The sequence below is a fragment of the Scleropages formosus genome, chromosome 10, assembly GCF_900964775.1.
Source record: "Scleropages formosus chromosome 10, fSclFor1.1, whole genome shotgun sequence".
NCBI classification, from domain to species: Eukaryota; Metazoa; Chordata; class Actinopteri; order Osteoglossiformes; family Osteoglossidae; genus Scleropages; species Scleropages formosus.
In genome coordinates, this window is record NC_041815.1 from 16585069 (window position 1) to 16599871 (window position 14803).

Here is a 14803-nt window from a genome sequence, read left to right on the forward strand (position 1 = left end):
GTGTGTGTGTGTGTGTGTGTGTCCCAGCCTTGTGCCCTGTGTTGCCAGGTCAGGCTCTGGCTCCCCGCAACCCCATATGGGACAAGCGGTTCAGACAGTGTGTGTGTGTGTGTGTGTGTAACAAGGGACATATTTGTATGTATGTGTCCATCGCCAGCAGCTGCTCAGTAGCAGGCAGGGTCGCGGAGGCCTGTACTCTTGTCTTGGGCTCACTGAGTGTGAAACAGGGTACATTCTGGCTGGGCAGGTTGCCAGTCCATGCAGGGAAATCACACTCACACACACACACACACACACACACACACACACAATTCAAACAATTAAGGGTAATCAATTCACATCAATGTCCTGTCTTTGGACTGTGGGAGGAAACCAGAGTGTCTGGTGGAAAACCACACAAACTGGAGGGGACTAATGCAGACCCAAATGTTGTCCATGAGCCAAAAGCAAGTGAGTTTGATCCAACCCAGCATTTCAAGAGTTACCTCTAAGTGCTGAAGAACTCATTACACAAAGTGTGTGTGTGTGTGTGTGTGTGTGTGTGTGTGTAATATTGCAAGGGCAATCAATATTAAACTAGAACTGCACTGCCAGTATTTCTCCAATATCACCTAACTATCTGTAGTACAACTCGGCAGTTAGATAAACTATGGATTAATGCATTAACTGCTACACATTAATGTCTTTCGTTTCAGAATTTATGTTCCATTTTTGATTTACCCGAATCAGTGTATTTGTTTCCAGCACCACACAAAGCAGGGGAAGGATGGCACCAAGGAACACACTGACAGCACTGAGAGAAACCACAGGTGGGCCCTACATGGCACTGGTACTGACAGCCTCCTTGGGTTCCTTCTTGGGTTTCTCCGCCTCTTCACTGCGTTGGCGCAACTGACCAACTGACCGCTGCCGGCCGCTCTCCTTCCAGGACAACGAGGACGGCCTGCTGGCCCACCGAGCGGAACAGCTGCCCTGGCAGGGCCACACAGCCACCACCCATGAAGAGAACAAGGAGAAGTCTGGGCAGTTTAGACTGAACCGAGTGCACAGCTGAGCTCCACGACTTTTAAAACGACGGGACTGAATGTACCATATGTACCATATTTACCATGTTGTCGCGCTGATGACATGTTGACCACCAGAGGGCACCACCTCAACGTGAAGGGCACGAGAGCGTGGATCCTTCAAGCTGCAGTACCTCGTCTCGTCCACATGGTGGCGTTGAGATTGCAGGAATTGTCTTCTTTCGCGAGAACATCATCATGTATTGGCATTCCACCAGACAATACACGTTTATAAATATTAGTGAGAGCAGAGCAACGCCACGGCAATGCAGTAGTACCAGTAATTGTAGCGTTGGTGTGAAAAGAGCCCTCAGTGTGTTGTTCGCACATCAGCGGTTGCGGCTCTGACAATGACAATATGCACACTAAGGTTATTTGTAAGCTCCCACAGGTCAACGCACCTTTTCAATATTCTCTGTTGCATATGAGCAAAGAAATCCCACGGTGACCTTGAAAAATCATCGGTATAATAATAAGATTAATTAACATCTCTTCAGAACCAATTAAATTTAAATGAACTCTATTGGGGGAATTTGAGCGATAAAAACATTTCAGGTCCACAGTACATTAAATGTAATAAAATCAATTTTCAGGTTTCATAAAAGGCAATAATTGGTTGGAGGATTAATCCGCTTTTACCATTTGTGCTCAAGATGTAACCACTTAATATGGCAGCCAGGAACCATTCTTCTCCATCCATGAACCTGAAGTGCACCCTTTCCACGAGGGAAACAGGATTGTTCTCTGGTGCTTGTGGGGACAGCTGAAGGTGCAAGTTTCTTGACCTGGTTCAAAGGACACCGTGTAGGGAAGGACGAGAAGCACGAAGAGCGCGAGAGGGCTTTTGGGGCCAGCCAGCTCATCTCATCCCGAGATGACAGCATATGCTTCCCTCCTCCAAGCGAAGATCTGTGTCGGGCTCCTCCTTGCGCCTCCTGCAGCGAGCAACGGCACACGCTTGTTTCCAGTTTAACGCCCTCCCTAAAGACCCGTGAGGTGGAATGCTGCTATGCTGTGCGCCAAAGTGTAGTCCCAGTCTTACACCCTTACTGAGTGGAGGAGCGGGGCTTGTTTCGCAAGACCATTCCTTACTTGCAGCTTCATGTCTGCGGAGCACAGTCCAGCCGGTGGGGAAATCGATGCTGTCCAGCCGAGAAACATCGATCAGAGTGAGAGAAGATCCGCATGCTACAAACAAACTGACTGCGTTTTTCCATCGCTTCCAGGAAAGACAAACGTGTCCGAGGTGCTGAAGGCATAATGCTGAAGAAGAGAAGGAAGAAAGCGCCGTCTGGCGCCAGCACACCCTGAGATCACCCCTCGTCTCTCCTTGGCTGTCATCCTCACGTGTGTTTTTTCTTAGAATGGGTCTTTTGCACAGAGTTGCTGTCAGGAAATCTCTACAGACAATCTAGAAATCTCATCTTTTCATTTGTTCCAATTTGCCATCTGCTCCCCAACAATCCAACACGAGTGAGATTCTGCTAATCGCTGCAATGCTCCAAACAAAAGTTTTGCAGTGTTTAGAAACCCTACAGCATGACTAAAAAGCAAACGATCAGCCACGAAATTTCATTTCCTTACACGGTACAAACCTCTCACTCAACAACACCATCAAAATGTACTTAGGAGTGCCTTGCCATGCTCAGTGTTCAACGTGAGAATGCCTGAGATTGTGAGAAAGGTACTTATAGCCTAGGACACATAGCTGATGCTTGTTTGTTGGGTTTCCCACCTGAAATTGTTTCCTTTTCTGATCAATATGTTTACACTGTAATCCCCAAAATCAACTGAAAGCTTAAAAGTACCTTGGATGATTATTGCTTTTAAACAAACAGGACTAAACCTAAACGTATTTGAACCATGAAAGTGACACAGCTTGTTTAATTTTAATACTTTCGATTAAACATGTTTGTCTAACATATGCAAAGGGGGAGTTTAATACAATGAAAGTGTAGACCTTTTCAGGCAGCATACATGTATTTTGAGTATGATTTGTATACTTCCAACATTTCATGAGGCTATAAAGCTAAATTACTGTGCTGATGAAGTTAAACAAAATTTACTAAGATCTACACTGAATAAGACTGATTTCACACTGCACAGATAGAAATACACAGCGGGCAGCTGTAGGCTGTTGCCGATCTGCCACATGGACAGTCCCTCAGCGCATCGCTGTGTGTGTGCAGCGCACCGGGCCTTGGTACACAAACATTGCCATCATTACGCCAAAATTTTTCTGTTGCTGATGGACTCATAGTTTGGAGTAATAGTAAGTAATAGTTTGCCCTTTTTGGGTTCTTGTACCGGTCAGATGATGGGAGAAAAAAGAGCCCACAGAAAAACAGCTTGATGGACGTTGCTATTTTCAAAAGATAATTTATAGTGGAATAAAAATGACAACATAGGAAAATTAAGCATATAAAAATTAGCAGCTAAATCCTGCTATCAACACAAGGATTTCCAGTGAAGGTCCTAGAAGAGATAGACATGCTTTGTGTGTCTGCGTTTCCGCAGCTTAAGGATTTATTCCAACTAAGTCGTTTACATCTGTGTCTTCAGCACGGAAGAAGCTCGCCTGGACATCACTCACGGTCTGCCCTTTATCAGAGATGCGTCTCCCTGCTGATGGGCAGAGGTCATGTGACCTGAATCAGCCACCCACCGCACTGGCCGAAAACACTGACAATTAAAGATGCGGTTCGGATGTTATCGTGCTTTACCACGAGCGCTCTCAAGTTCTGTGCTTGCCTGTTGCTTCTCCCACTCGGGTGAGAAGCAGACTCTTCATTTTGAAGAAGCTGACCACATCTGAAAGTGGAACGCACACGCACTTCTTTCACTATGACGGTAATGTGTACACAGGGGACGCTGCCCGCTGCCCAGACCGTGGCAGAAATGAGCATTGTTATGATCTCCACAAAGTCTCTACAAAGAAAGTGCACAAGACGACTGTCGGAACGGGGCGTCTCCGTGGATACTGCCGACGTGACGGCTGCGGGTAGCACAAATATACTACCATTATTAACTGCTATTTACACTCTGGAAAAATTACATCGACCTGACCCAACTGCATTTTGTCTCCATGGTAATGTAATCTGAAACAGAAATAAGCCATTTCAACATGGAGACTGGTTTAAATAATGAATTCCTACTTTAATGGCATTACGGATGATTGAATAGGGAAAAAAGACAGAGTGTAAGAATTGAAACGAAATCTATTTGCATTTACAAAGAGCCTTTCTTAATGGGGAGAAGCGGCTGAAACCCTGGCTTCAGACACCAGAGTCCGTAACACGCACCACGTAGGCTGTATACATTATCACTGTACAATCTGGATCGCAGTCACTGGACCTCGGTCTGTAGAGTCTCACCTGTAACCATGAGATCTCAACAGCAGAGCTGCAGGCCATGTTAGGACAAATGTGCTTCCCTGCAAGACTAAGGGATTGACTGTCTGTTGACCTGTGCACCACAAACTCTATCCCTGCCTCCACACAAGGCCACTGATGGCACCTAAGTGAGTCACACTTCCGGTACTTTCTGTACTGACCTGCCAGATGAGCTTCTGCTAACCATGCACTGTGAACAGACAAGCATTTAATGGCAATCAATGCAGCCACACAAAGACACCATGATGGGAACACATGGGTCCTGAACAAAATCCCAGAGGCGAGGAAGTAATGACAAATACATTTGTAGTCAAAAGTTTGAGTACATCAGGTCAACCCTTACAGTACTGGAATGAACTGAAGACAAAGAGTGAAAGAAAAGCAACCCACAAGCGTCATACATCTGGAAACTAGCGCAGAAGAGCTTTGGAGACAAGCCGGCTCGTTTCCTGATTAAAACTTGTCTACAGAAAGCCTTGTGAGCAAAAACTATCACCACCAAGTGCAAACAAACTTGTAACTGATACTGTACATCTGGACCCAAAGGATACTTGAAAAGCACTCCATGAGGAACATGTGCTCCACCATGATACAGAAGGTCTCTGGAAGGGCATGAAGGTAGGAATTCCAGAACACAGGAATAGAGAGAAGAAGAAGAGGGGAAAAAAAAAAAAAAAAAAAAACACACACCATAGAAAGACATGTCTGATTGGACAACGCATTATTCTGTTGCAGGGAAGATTAATAAAAAGAAACAGGTCTTAAATCAATTGCTTTCATCACACCACCAATTGTACTTTCTCAACATGCACTGCAGTCTCTCAGAAATTTCTTCAAACCATTTTTACAGAACATTTTGCAACTACAAGGTATAAAATGCACATTACTGAATAAGTGTTTTTGTGTTGTTCACACTGCTGCCATCACACTGTTTCCCAGCATCCTTCACTGTTGGCCCTTTGAAGACATTTATAGGTGTAAAACAGCTTGACAGGTCTCTTCTTCACCACCTGCAGCGGCAGAGTACGTGTGGACACCAGCCTTGGAAACAGCGTACTTTTGATGACTGGAACAACAACAACCATAAAAGCAAGGAGAATAACACAACTCAGTGGGGCCATTTAAAAACAGACTGATGGCACAGTAAAGGCTGCATAGTAGGGTGCTCTTCTGTATTCTCTCCAATCTTCTGAATCTCCAGAACCTGAGGCAGCGTGGGGCTCAGGTGATTGTGCACACAGCAAGGACTCCTCACCTCTGTGCCAACAGGGACTTCTCTCATCTGCCATGATCTCAGTGCCCAGAGGATTCCACCCCCCCTCAGTGGGGAAGAAGTGTGCCGCTCCAGAGCTACCAGACCTCTGCCAACAGCCCCTCACCTGAAATCACAGGGGGGATGGAAGCTCTTGTCAGGATGTCCCAGCCCTCAGTGAAGGGTGTGGCCAGTACATGGGGATGGGGGGTGTTATTCAGGTTCGCTGCTGTTAGTGGTCTTGTCCCACTCCACGCTGTCCTCGCTGGGGTCGGGGGAGGGCCGTGCCCGCAGGCCCTGGAAGCGCCGACACTCGGGACAGATGCGCACATGGCTGCAGCCCCTGGCCACCATGGCGGCCTCTGTCGCCAGTCTGTGAGGCAGCGGCTCGGAAACAGCCACACTCAGGCCTGTCCCCGCACACAGCTTGCCGTTACTGAGGCTGACAGCGGCGGCACGTGAACGGCGATCCTCCAGGGACAGAGGGCGAGGGCGTGGCCCCCCGGCCCCCTGGCGCCGGCGGAGCTGCAAGCTGTCCCGGCACAGCAGGATTCCCTGCAGCTCCCGCAGCATCTCCTCACATGCTGACTGATGGGGGCAGGGCACGAAGACAGAGAGAGAGAGAGAAAGTGTCATACACACATATTGTCCTCGGATGGAGATTTAGTGTGCTTTCTTCCCTAATATTTGTAGCATTCTTAACATCAGGCTGTGACAGCGCTCAACAGAGGATGTGTGCTTTACTGGTTGCAGTCACACAAGTATGTGCACAAATTCACAGTTACACCTATTTCTTTTAGTTGACACTTCTCTCCAAAGCAACTTACAATGTTAAGGCAACTACAATTATTTTCCCATTTAAACAGCTGGGGAATGTTACTGGAGCAATTTAGGGTAAGTACATCGCTCAAGGGTACTACAGCTGGAGGCTGGATTTGAACTTGCAGCCTTTAGATCTAAAGGTAGCAGCTCTAACCACAACACTAATAACTGCCCTACAAACATAAACACACATAAACACAGAAAAACCCCTCACTCCTCTGCTCTTTTCAGCTTGTAAATACGAAGTTCCCATTGACAGCACTGCAGTATTCTGGGAGAAAGAGTTCTACATATAATCCATTTAATTTTACTGAAACAAAATGAAAGGTTATGTGCAGCATCCGAAACATCTTGCTAGAAAACCACCAAAAGTCCACACAGCTAAAACAGCTTCACAGAAGAACACAAACCTACTTTATGCAAAGTTATAGGTTTCAAAATTAAATGGAGGTTGGCAAGGTGGTGCAGCTGGTAGCACTGCTGCGTCACAACACCTGGGCTGTTTGGGCATAAGTTCAAATCTAGCTCAGTGTATGTGGTCCTTGTGGCTTTCCACTTGGTGGTGTGAGTTTCATGTGAATTGAAAACTCACAATTGCCAGTAGTGTGCATTTACATGAGTGAATGAGTCTGTGTGACTTTCCAGCAATGGACTGGTGTCTGGTCCAGAGTGTACTATGCTTCACATCCTGTATTTCCAGGGTAGGCTAAATGTTTATCCTGGATGCAGAGGTCACCAAGGTGCGGCAAAAGAAACACAGAGACAGGTAATGTGGCTCCATCTCACCTGAGTCCTGGGTGTTCGGCGTAGCATCCAGGCAAACTCCAGCACAGCTATGAGGATGGCTGCCAGCAGGCCACATACCAACACAACAAAGATCCCACCAATGTTCTCCATGCCAAGGCCTAAAGATACAGTAAATGCCAACCTGCAAATCATTGTGATGCACCTCTGTCCACATCAGGATTCAGTGAACATTTGACAAAATCTAAAGCAATGCATCAATGAGAAAAGTTCAAAGATAGCATCATTAAAATGATATACAAAGACCAGTGCTAGACCACACAGATGATGATGTATTTTACTTGAAGAAAAGAAAAAAAAAAAAAAAAAAAAAAGATTAGTTGAGGACTAAGACTTGAGGTCAGGGGAAGGGCACAAGATACCTTTGGCACGATGGTCCCCTTCCTTGGGACACCTGCCACCATCCCACCATTTCCTTTTCAGAATCTCCAGGCGGTTGTCCTCCTGCAGTTTGAGGATGGCGAGGTCAAACTCATCCCTGTACACAGAGCCTAAACCAAAGCAAGGAGAGGAGAACAGAGCAAAAAGGAACAATGTTACCATCAGCAGTCTCCATGAGTGTCACGTCCATGACACTAGAATGGTGCCACATCCAACACTCTTGAACTGTATACTTTAGTTCTATGGTTTGTGATTTTTGATGGCTGGTATCAAACAGTGATGCCTATGTAGTGGCACATCGCCCTACAGTTTGGATCTTGGCAAGAGGGCTGCAGTTTCTCTCCTGTAGTTGTTCCCATCATTGTTCATAGCAATGCATACACTGTAGAGTACTAGTCAAGGAAGTAAGAAAGTAGCACTTTCCACCACTTTCCTCCAAGCATTTATGTTGCCTATTGAAGACTTAGACCTGCATACTGAAACGAAGTTGGTGTCTCAGAGACTTTACTTTAGCGTATCTGTGTTCACCCCTTCTGAGAAGGTATGGACAATATGCTTTGAGGCAGATACAGTAACTGGGTAATTTGCCATGATTAGACAGTGAGAAAAGGGAGTACAATGTCAAAAGAAATCCAGTGGAAGCTGGGAAGTCCTTGTGGCATGGAGCTTACCTACAGGCATTCCAATGCCATAACCCTTGGTATCCAGCAGCCCCCCGATTTGGGTGAGGTTGCAATTGCGCTGGCGGTAGTACTCGTTCATGGTGCTCTCTAGCAGGTAGGCGTAGTTGGAGTTGAGCACACGGGCGATGCCTTCCTCTGTGCTCTTCACAAACACACTGGGCTGTTTGGAGTGCATGAAGTTCCACATGCGCTGGTATGTCTGGTACCGTGAGTTCTGGCCAGAGACGGACATGGAAGTGTTTTTGCCATTCATCAAGGACAACTTTCAGTTGAAAAAGCAATTTACATAGTTTAGAACACAGTAATTGAAACATATGATACTTAAGGAAGGTAACAAAGGTACAACAACATGACCCCCAGGATGCAGACCTTTGAACAACTTAGTGGTCTCCCACATTCACACACTAACACACACAAAAATACATTTATAGAGGTCACACCTGGAAGAAGGTCATGGTGGATCCACCGTGCATGGTACCATACTCAATGGCTGTCTGGTCAGCCAGATCATCCACAGACTCAATGGGCACCTCCATCCTCTGCACAGTGAGGAAGGCAGCCAGGTTGGCCGTGTAGGATGAGATGATGATGAGGGTGAAGGCCCACCTGTAGTGACAGGAACAGGGGCTTTACTCACCTATATGTGATATACAGTTCTGTACCTCGTTCGTACACATATATGAACCCATGGGTCATGCATAAACATCTGTGTGTATGTACTCTCACCAGACACCACTGACGCAGCGAGTGGACAGGGCCCGGGGGGCAATGGCAGATCCCTGTTGCATGAACCCCCCAACGGGAAACCAGAAGCTGTTTCCCAGGGAGTACTGGTTGATGAGCATGCTGCAGCGCCCCCTTGGACAGGGGTCAGGATTATACCACTCATAGGGAGTCAGTCTGACCTCAGAGGAGAAGAAGAGATAAGCAAAGAAAGGACTGAAGCATCACATCCAGAGAGAAGGCATTCAGTGGGGTCCATTACTTCTTAGAAAACCTGGAAGAAATCCCTTTTAATTCAATTTTTGGCAAAATTGAACTATTTGTGCATCTCACTAAGGAACAATAAGAGGAACAAGTTAACACACTTAAGATGAATCCCAATCCAAATTACTTTTGGTTCCCAGCTCAGAAAAGCTGTTGAAGTTCACTGTAGTCAAATATAGCTGTTTCTGGGATCCTTTGGAACAAAGCATGACTTCAGATTGCCTGGTGCCCATTGTGTGCTGGGACAGTTTCTTTTCCTACACTAAAGGCAGCAAGTCCTTATCTACACTTTCAGAGATACAGAGAGACCTGGTCATGTGCGCTATATGAACAAAATTGGTGGTATGTCTAATTTCCTGCAACAGGCAATATTACTAAACTACGTAATTACAGATGGCTTGGTGAACAGCCCCTGAATGTCCAACCCATCCAAGTGGTGCCAGCCAGGCTGACACCATTGCGGATGTTATGAGCTAGCATTCATATCAGCGTAGGGCTCCAAAAATGACGACAATGTTCATTGCACCCTCACCTGGCCACAAGGAAAAGAACACAGCTGACAGCCAGGTAGGCCAAGAGCATGAAGAGCCACACCCCTGGGGAGAAGGGATCCAGGAATGAGAAATACCCGGGTCTACGGCCCTGAAAAATGCATGAAAATGCAGGTTTGCTTGTGGGCATATAATGATGTGCGCGCGCGCACGCACACACACACACACACACACACACACACACACACACACACACACACACACACACAAAGTAGGCTTACCATTGTATACTACCACTAACAGAGGTTTGCTTGTGTACTTATCACACACAAACATGTTAGTGTATACACACACACTTATACATATAAAAACATATGGTGCTAAATGACAAATCTTCCAAATTTTAATCCATGTAAGAATATATGTAAAATTTGACCATTAACCTGAATCAGGACAAGGTTTATCACCGCTCAGTTTAAGGCTGAAAAGATAACAAAACCACTCAGTGGATATCTGACTATTAGTTTAACACAAGTAAGTCATTTCACACATCAATGATTAATCATTCCATAATCAGGTCAGCAGCAGGACGAATACTCATTAAAGTAACTGTAATCACTTCTATATTAGCGTAATTGGAAAAAATATGGCCTGGACCTGCAATTCTTAGGGCTGTAATTATAGTTCAAAGAGGAATGGGCCCCAGCCTGCGGGGCACATTGTGTGAACGGTAAAATACCCCGCCCCACCCCATTTCCGCCTGCAGAGACGTCCATACTACACTCTCCATTGATGTCTAACTGCCATATTGATTTCCTGCAACACAGACACCATAAGAAGCAACTATGGACAGGCATCCAAGGGTCCAGGGGGTGGCACAAAATAACCCCAAAGGGTTCTACAGCAGAACCTGGGTGAGACAGAAGGAAATCCCTCTATTTTAGCCCAGCCTCTGCACTGCCAGTGTTTTCCTCCTTTTTTTCCCCCTCACAAAGGCAGAACCACCAAGGAAGCAGGCAAGGATACAGGTTAAATGAAGGCTAAAGCAGGACTAAACCAGGCAGACAGATGGATTTGCTGAGATCTTGGTCTGCACTATACTGTAGGAGGTTTAGAACTACGAATTAGTCCTGGTGAAGCTGGGATTCGTTACCTTCATGTAGTAGTTCACATCCCAGTTCCTGCATCCTGTCTACAGAGATTATGATCTGGGACTGAACAAGTTAAATTCACAGGAAAAGAGTGAGCCTTCTTGTGTAGATGATGAAAGAACCTGAATGAAAGAACCTCCATTCCCAGTGACCAGGTAACTATCTTACTGTCATTGGCTCATGGAGATTCAGTGTGTTTAAACCTGTTTGTAAGCCATGTTAGCATTTTACCTCCTTCATGGACTCATTTCTTGCTCTGACTTCACCTTATACACAAGATGGGGCAATTCTAGGATATTTTAAATGAGGTGGCATGGAGGGGTGGGAGGCACGGGAATTCTGTCAAAGTTATGTTAGCTAAGCTAACTAACTAGCTACGTAATATTATAATGGGACTCTTGGGAGCTTTTGAAGCCGTTATACCTGCGAAGGTTGTCTTTACTAGGGTAATCGAGGCTTCAGTAGCCTTCTGCCATCGATAGGCTACATCGCTCACTACTTTTGCTGTTATCTGGAGATCACCTATGCGTACTATTGCAGCAGAGAACACCACCACCCCAGTCAACATATTTCAAAATATATAATTGAGTGTGTTCATACCACGAACACAGACGTGGTCTATGGTCGACTTGCGTCTCTCCTTCTGTTTGAAAAACGTGGTACTGTGATTCCGTATTACGAATCAGGCAGCGACTGACAGCACTCTGATCCAGTGGTGTTGAGCATTACCAGATTGACAGTACTCTGGCCTAATGGTGCTGGATGGGCACTCATATTTCGGGGGGGGTTGCCACCCTCTGTCACCCCTTTAGACATGCCCCTGCACGCAAGGTCAAGACGATGTGCGTAACCTGTGTTTGACTCCCATGTTTGAAACTGAAAGCTTCTACAAACACATCTAATTGTATCTCCAGCTCTGGCATGTTGAGGCTATAAACTGCAGGTGCGAGTTGACACTTGTTAGGATCGATTACCCATGCTGTTCACAGGTTCACCCCAGAAGCAGAGGCTCAGTGTGTTACCAGCACATGACCAGTGCAGTATGAAAAGCCAGTTATGGGCCACATACATGAAGGTTTGCAGGCCATAAGCGTGGGGTCTCACCAGATGTACCCGGTACATGATGCTGATCCCGAGGGTCATGAAGGGCTTGGAGAAGTCAATAACCTTTTCCCTCTCAGCAGTGATGGTCAGTCCAGCCACAGCGAGATCAGCTTTCTGAAAAAGACACAGAGGAGAGGTCAGTTAGTGTCTCTTCTTGACTATGCAACTCTGAATCTAGTCTCAAAGGAGCCCAGGGGTAGCAAACTGATGAAGTTCAAAGTGAAGTGAATGAGGCATTAAAACATACCCTGACTTTCCCCACATGTAGACACATTCCCCTCCACCACACAATGTAATTATGTTGATGTAGTTGAGATGAGATGAGAAGCTTTTCTCATATTCACTCCACACTGGTGCTCCTAACCCTCCATTCACCTCCACCCTTGTCATCCTAATTGATGCTGGGTACCTGACCTTGATGACCTGCTTCTGTTTAAGCTCTTAATGACTCGGATAGAAATGTTTCTAATGATTAAAGATCCAATCAAACAGGGATGTGGTTCTCCAGGAAAGGTACAAGAAAGGAAAACACCTCTGACCTAGGATTTGGCTTGAAAACCAGTGATTTAATGAAGATCTAGTAGTAGAGCTCAGAACTGTCAGTCAGAGAGGTGTTGCTGTGTAAAGTCATACTAAGTCCTAATCTGTCTGACTTAATGACACACACATCCTCATCTCACACCACACAGGTGTTCTTCTTTAAAGCCTGTAGACAACTCATCAGTCTTTACTAAAGGGCAACAATGAAGAACTAAAAGAAAGAAGAAATTTTTTTTTTTTTTGCTCTTACTCCACATATGAACTAAAAGTGTTCAACTGAATAAACACCCTAGATGGGTACTATCTAAAATGTTTCTACACAAGTTTTCAACCAAATTTCGCACATTTTCCAAGCATTTAAAAAAAAATACCCATGCAACAAGAGCATTTGCCAAAAGTTTAATATACTTCTTTAATATTAATAGTGATTATCTGAGAAATACTTAATTGAAACAAAAACCACTACTCTGTGAATTTTTTAAATAATACAGCATTGTATTGTTTTATTATGGGAATATGGGAATAACCTGTCAATAGTGAGAGACGGTGAAAGAAGAAACAAAGACCCTGCTGAACTGCTGTGAATCGATATAATGCACAAGAGTACGGGGGGGGGGGGGGTATCACTCGTGTCTATAGATGCTGGGGACAGCGTGGTGAAGGCACATTATCCCCACAGGAGCCACAGTCAAGGCTGACACACAGGGTAAAGTACTGTGCTCTGTAAGATCTGGAGTCAATGTCTAAACCAACAATGCGGGGTCTACATGTCACCTTGCACACTCTTTCCATGTAGACTGCACACATGTGGGACCCCCTAGAGAGCAGGCTGAACCATTCAAGGTCACTAAACAGAAAAAACTTCCACAATGAATTGTGCCCATAATAGGAGCAGGCACTATTTCCTCCATTTCCTTAATGGTTCTGCCCTCCATTAGCCCTAGGAATTAAGACAGATAACATATTACAGGCCTCCCTGCTTCCCTACACCCCAAAAGCAATATCTAACAGTCTCTAAAACAAAAGGACAGCAGCAACAGACTTTCATTTATAAACAAATTACATTAACAGTTTTTTATGAAGTGCATAAAAGATCTAGCAAATAAGCAGATAAATCACCAATACACTGTAACTGCTTATTTTAAATACATAATATTTGTGATGCAAAGGGAAGCAGCTTGGTGCAGACATGAATATATGGCATATGAAAATTCAATTCAATCAAGTTTCTGTTAGAGGGTGTCAAAATTAGAATTAATGTGCTTCATGGATTGCTGAGCATTTTAAAATACATCTGTGTGTGTGTCTGTGCAGGAGAGGGTTAGCTAATTGAAATTCATTAGTCCCTCAGCCTGGAGACTGAATACAGCCATCTCACTGTCTAATGTGGTTAAAGTGACCTTTGTGGAAAAAGGGGAAGTGAAGTCAGGGCGGACTGCAGTGCTGAGATTGGTCAGTATTTCAAGGCTCCACCCACACATGTACAAACACCACTGGTCACATCAGCTCACGTCATGCCATTTCTAGCACTAACTTTTAGGTGTATTACATAGCCGAACTGTTCCCTAAGGGGAACACTCACTTAGAGCTTGTGACAAGTTAAAGAGGTTTGAATTTGTGAATATGTTGCGTGTTAAATTATAAACCCTGAGATATTTTTTTCACGCTTCCAGAGTATGAAGCACAACATGTTGGGATGATATCTGGGAGATGGGGGAGAGGTGTTGGCGACATGTTACTGATGCGTAGCTGTTGAATAGGAAGTGACGATGTATGTTGATTATGTGTGGAGGCATGTCGATGATATGTAGGACTTCTGTAGGAGATATCGATGTGTACTGATCCACATAAGGTGGAAAGGACATGAAGATGCATGTTGGCTGGGTAAGAGATGATGTATGCTGATGTGCGGGTATTGATGATGGAAAATGACGATGTGTGGGAGATTTGTAGGAGGTTATAATGTATTGACTATGCATGAGAAATGGGCAATGGCACGTGTTGGTGCATGCTGGTGATGTTTTCAGATGGTGGCAGAAGATATTAATATGCGACACTGACATAGAAAAGGTGGACAGGTGGCGACAATCCATCTTGATGATGTTTGAGATGCAATCAGGGGACAGTGATAA

At 45.1% G+C, this 14803-nt stretch overlaps 1 protein-coding gene across 5 annotated transcripts in view; it reads right to left on the bottom strand.

Moving 5' to 3' along the window:
- Nucleotides 1-3002: 3002 nt before the first annotated feature.
- grik4 (glutamate receptor, ionotropic, kainate 4) overlaps nt 3003-14803 on the bottom strand; it is a 148538-nt gene continuing 136737 nt past the window's right edge. For 3 of the 5 annotated variants that reach the window (XM_029255443.1, XM_029255444.1, XM_029255442.1), the window contains exons 14-21: nt 12132-12245; nt 9918-10027; nt 9125-9298; nt 8839-9004; nt 8387-8612; nt 7697-7825; nt 7317-7435; nt 5922-6296 (exon numbers count right to left, since the gene is read on the bottom strand). In XM_029255443.1, coding sequence (XP_029111276.1) covers nt 5922-6296; nt 7317-7435; nt 7697-7825; nt 8387-8612; nt 8839-9004; nt 9125-9298; nt 9918-10027; nt 12132-12245 — 1413 coding nt within the window. Of the gene's footprint in view, nt 6297-7316; nt 7436-7696; nt 7826-8386; nt 8613-8838; nt 9005-9124; nt 9299-9917; nt 10028-12131; nt 12246-14803 lie in introns of all 5 variants that reach the window. The other 2 variants (XM_029255441.1, XM_029255445.1) reach the window with 1 other exon arrangement.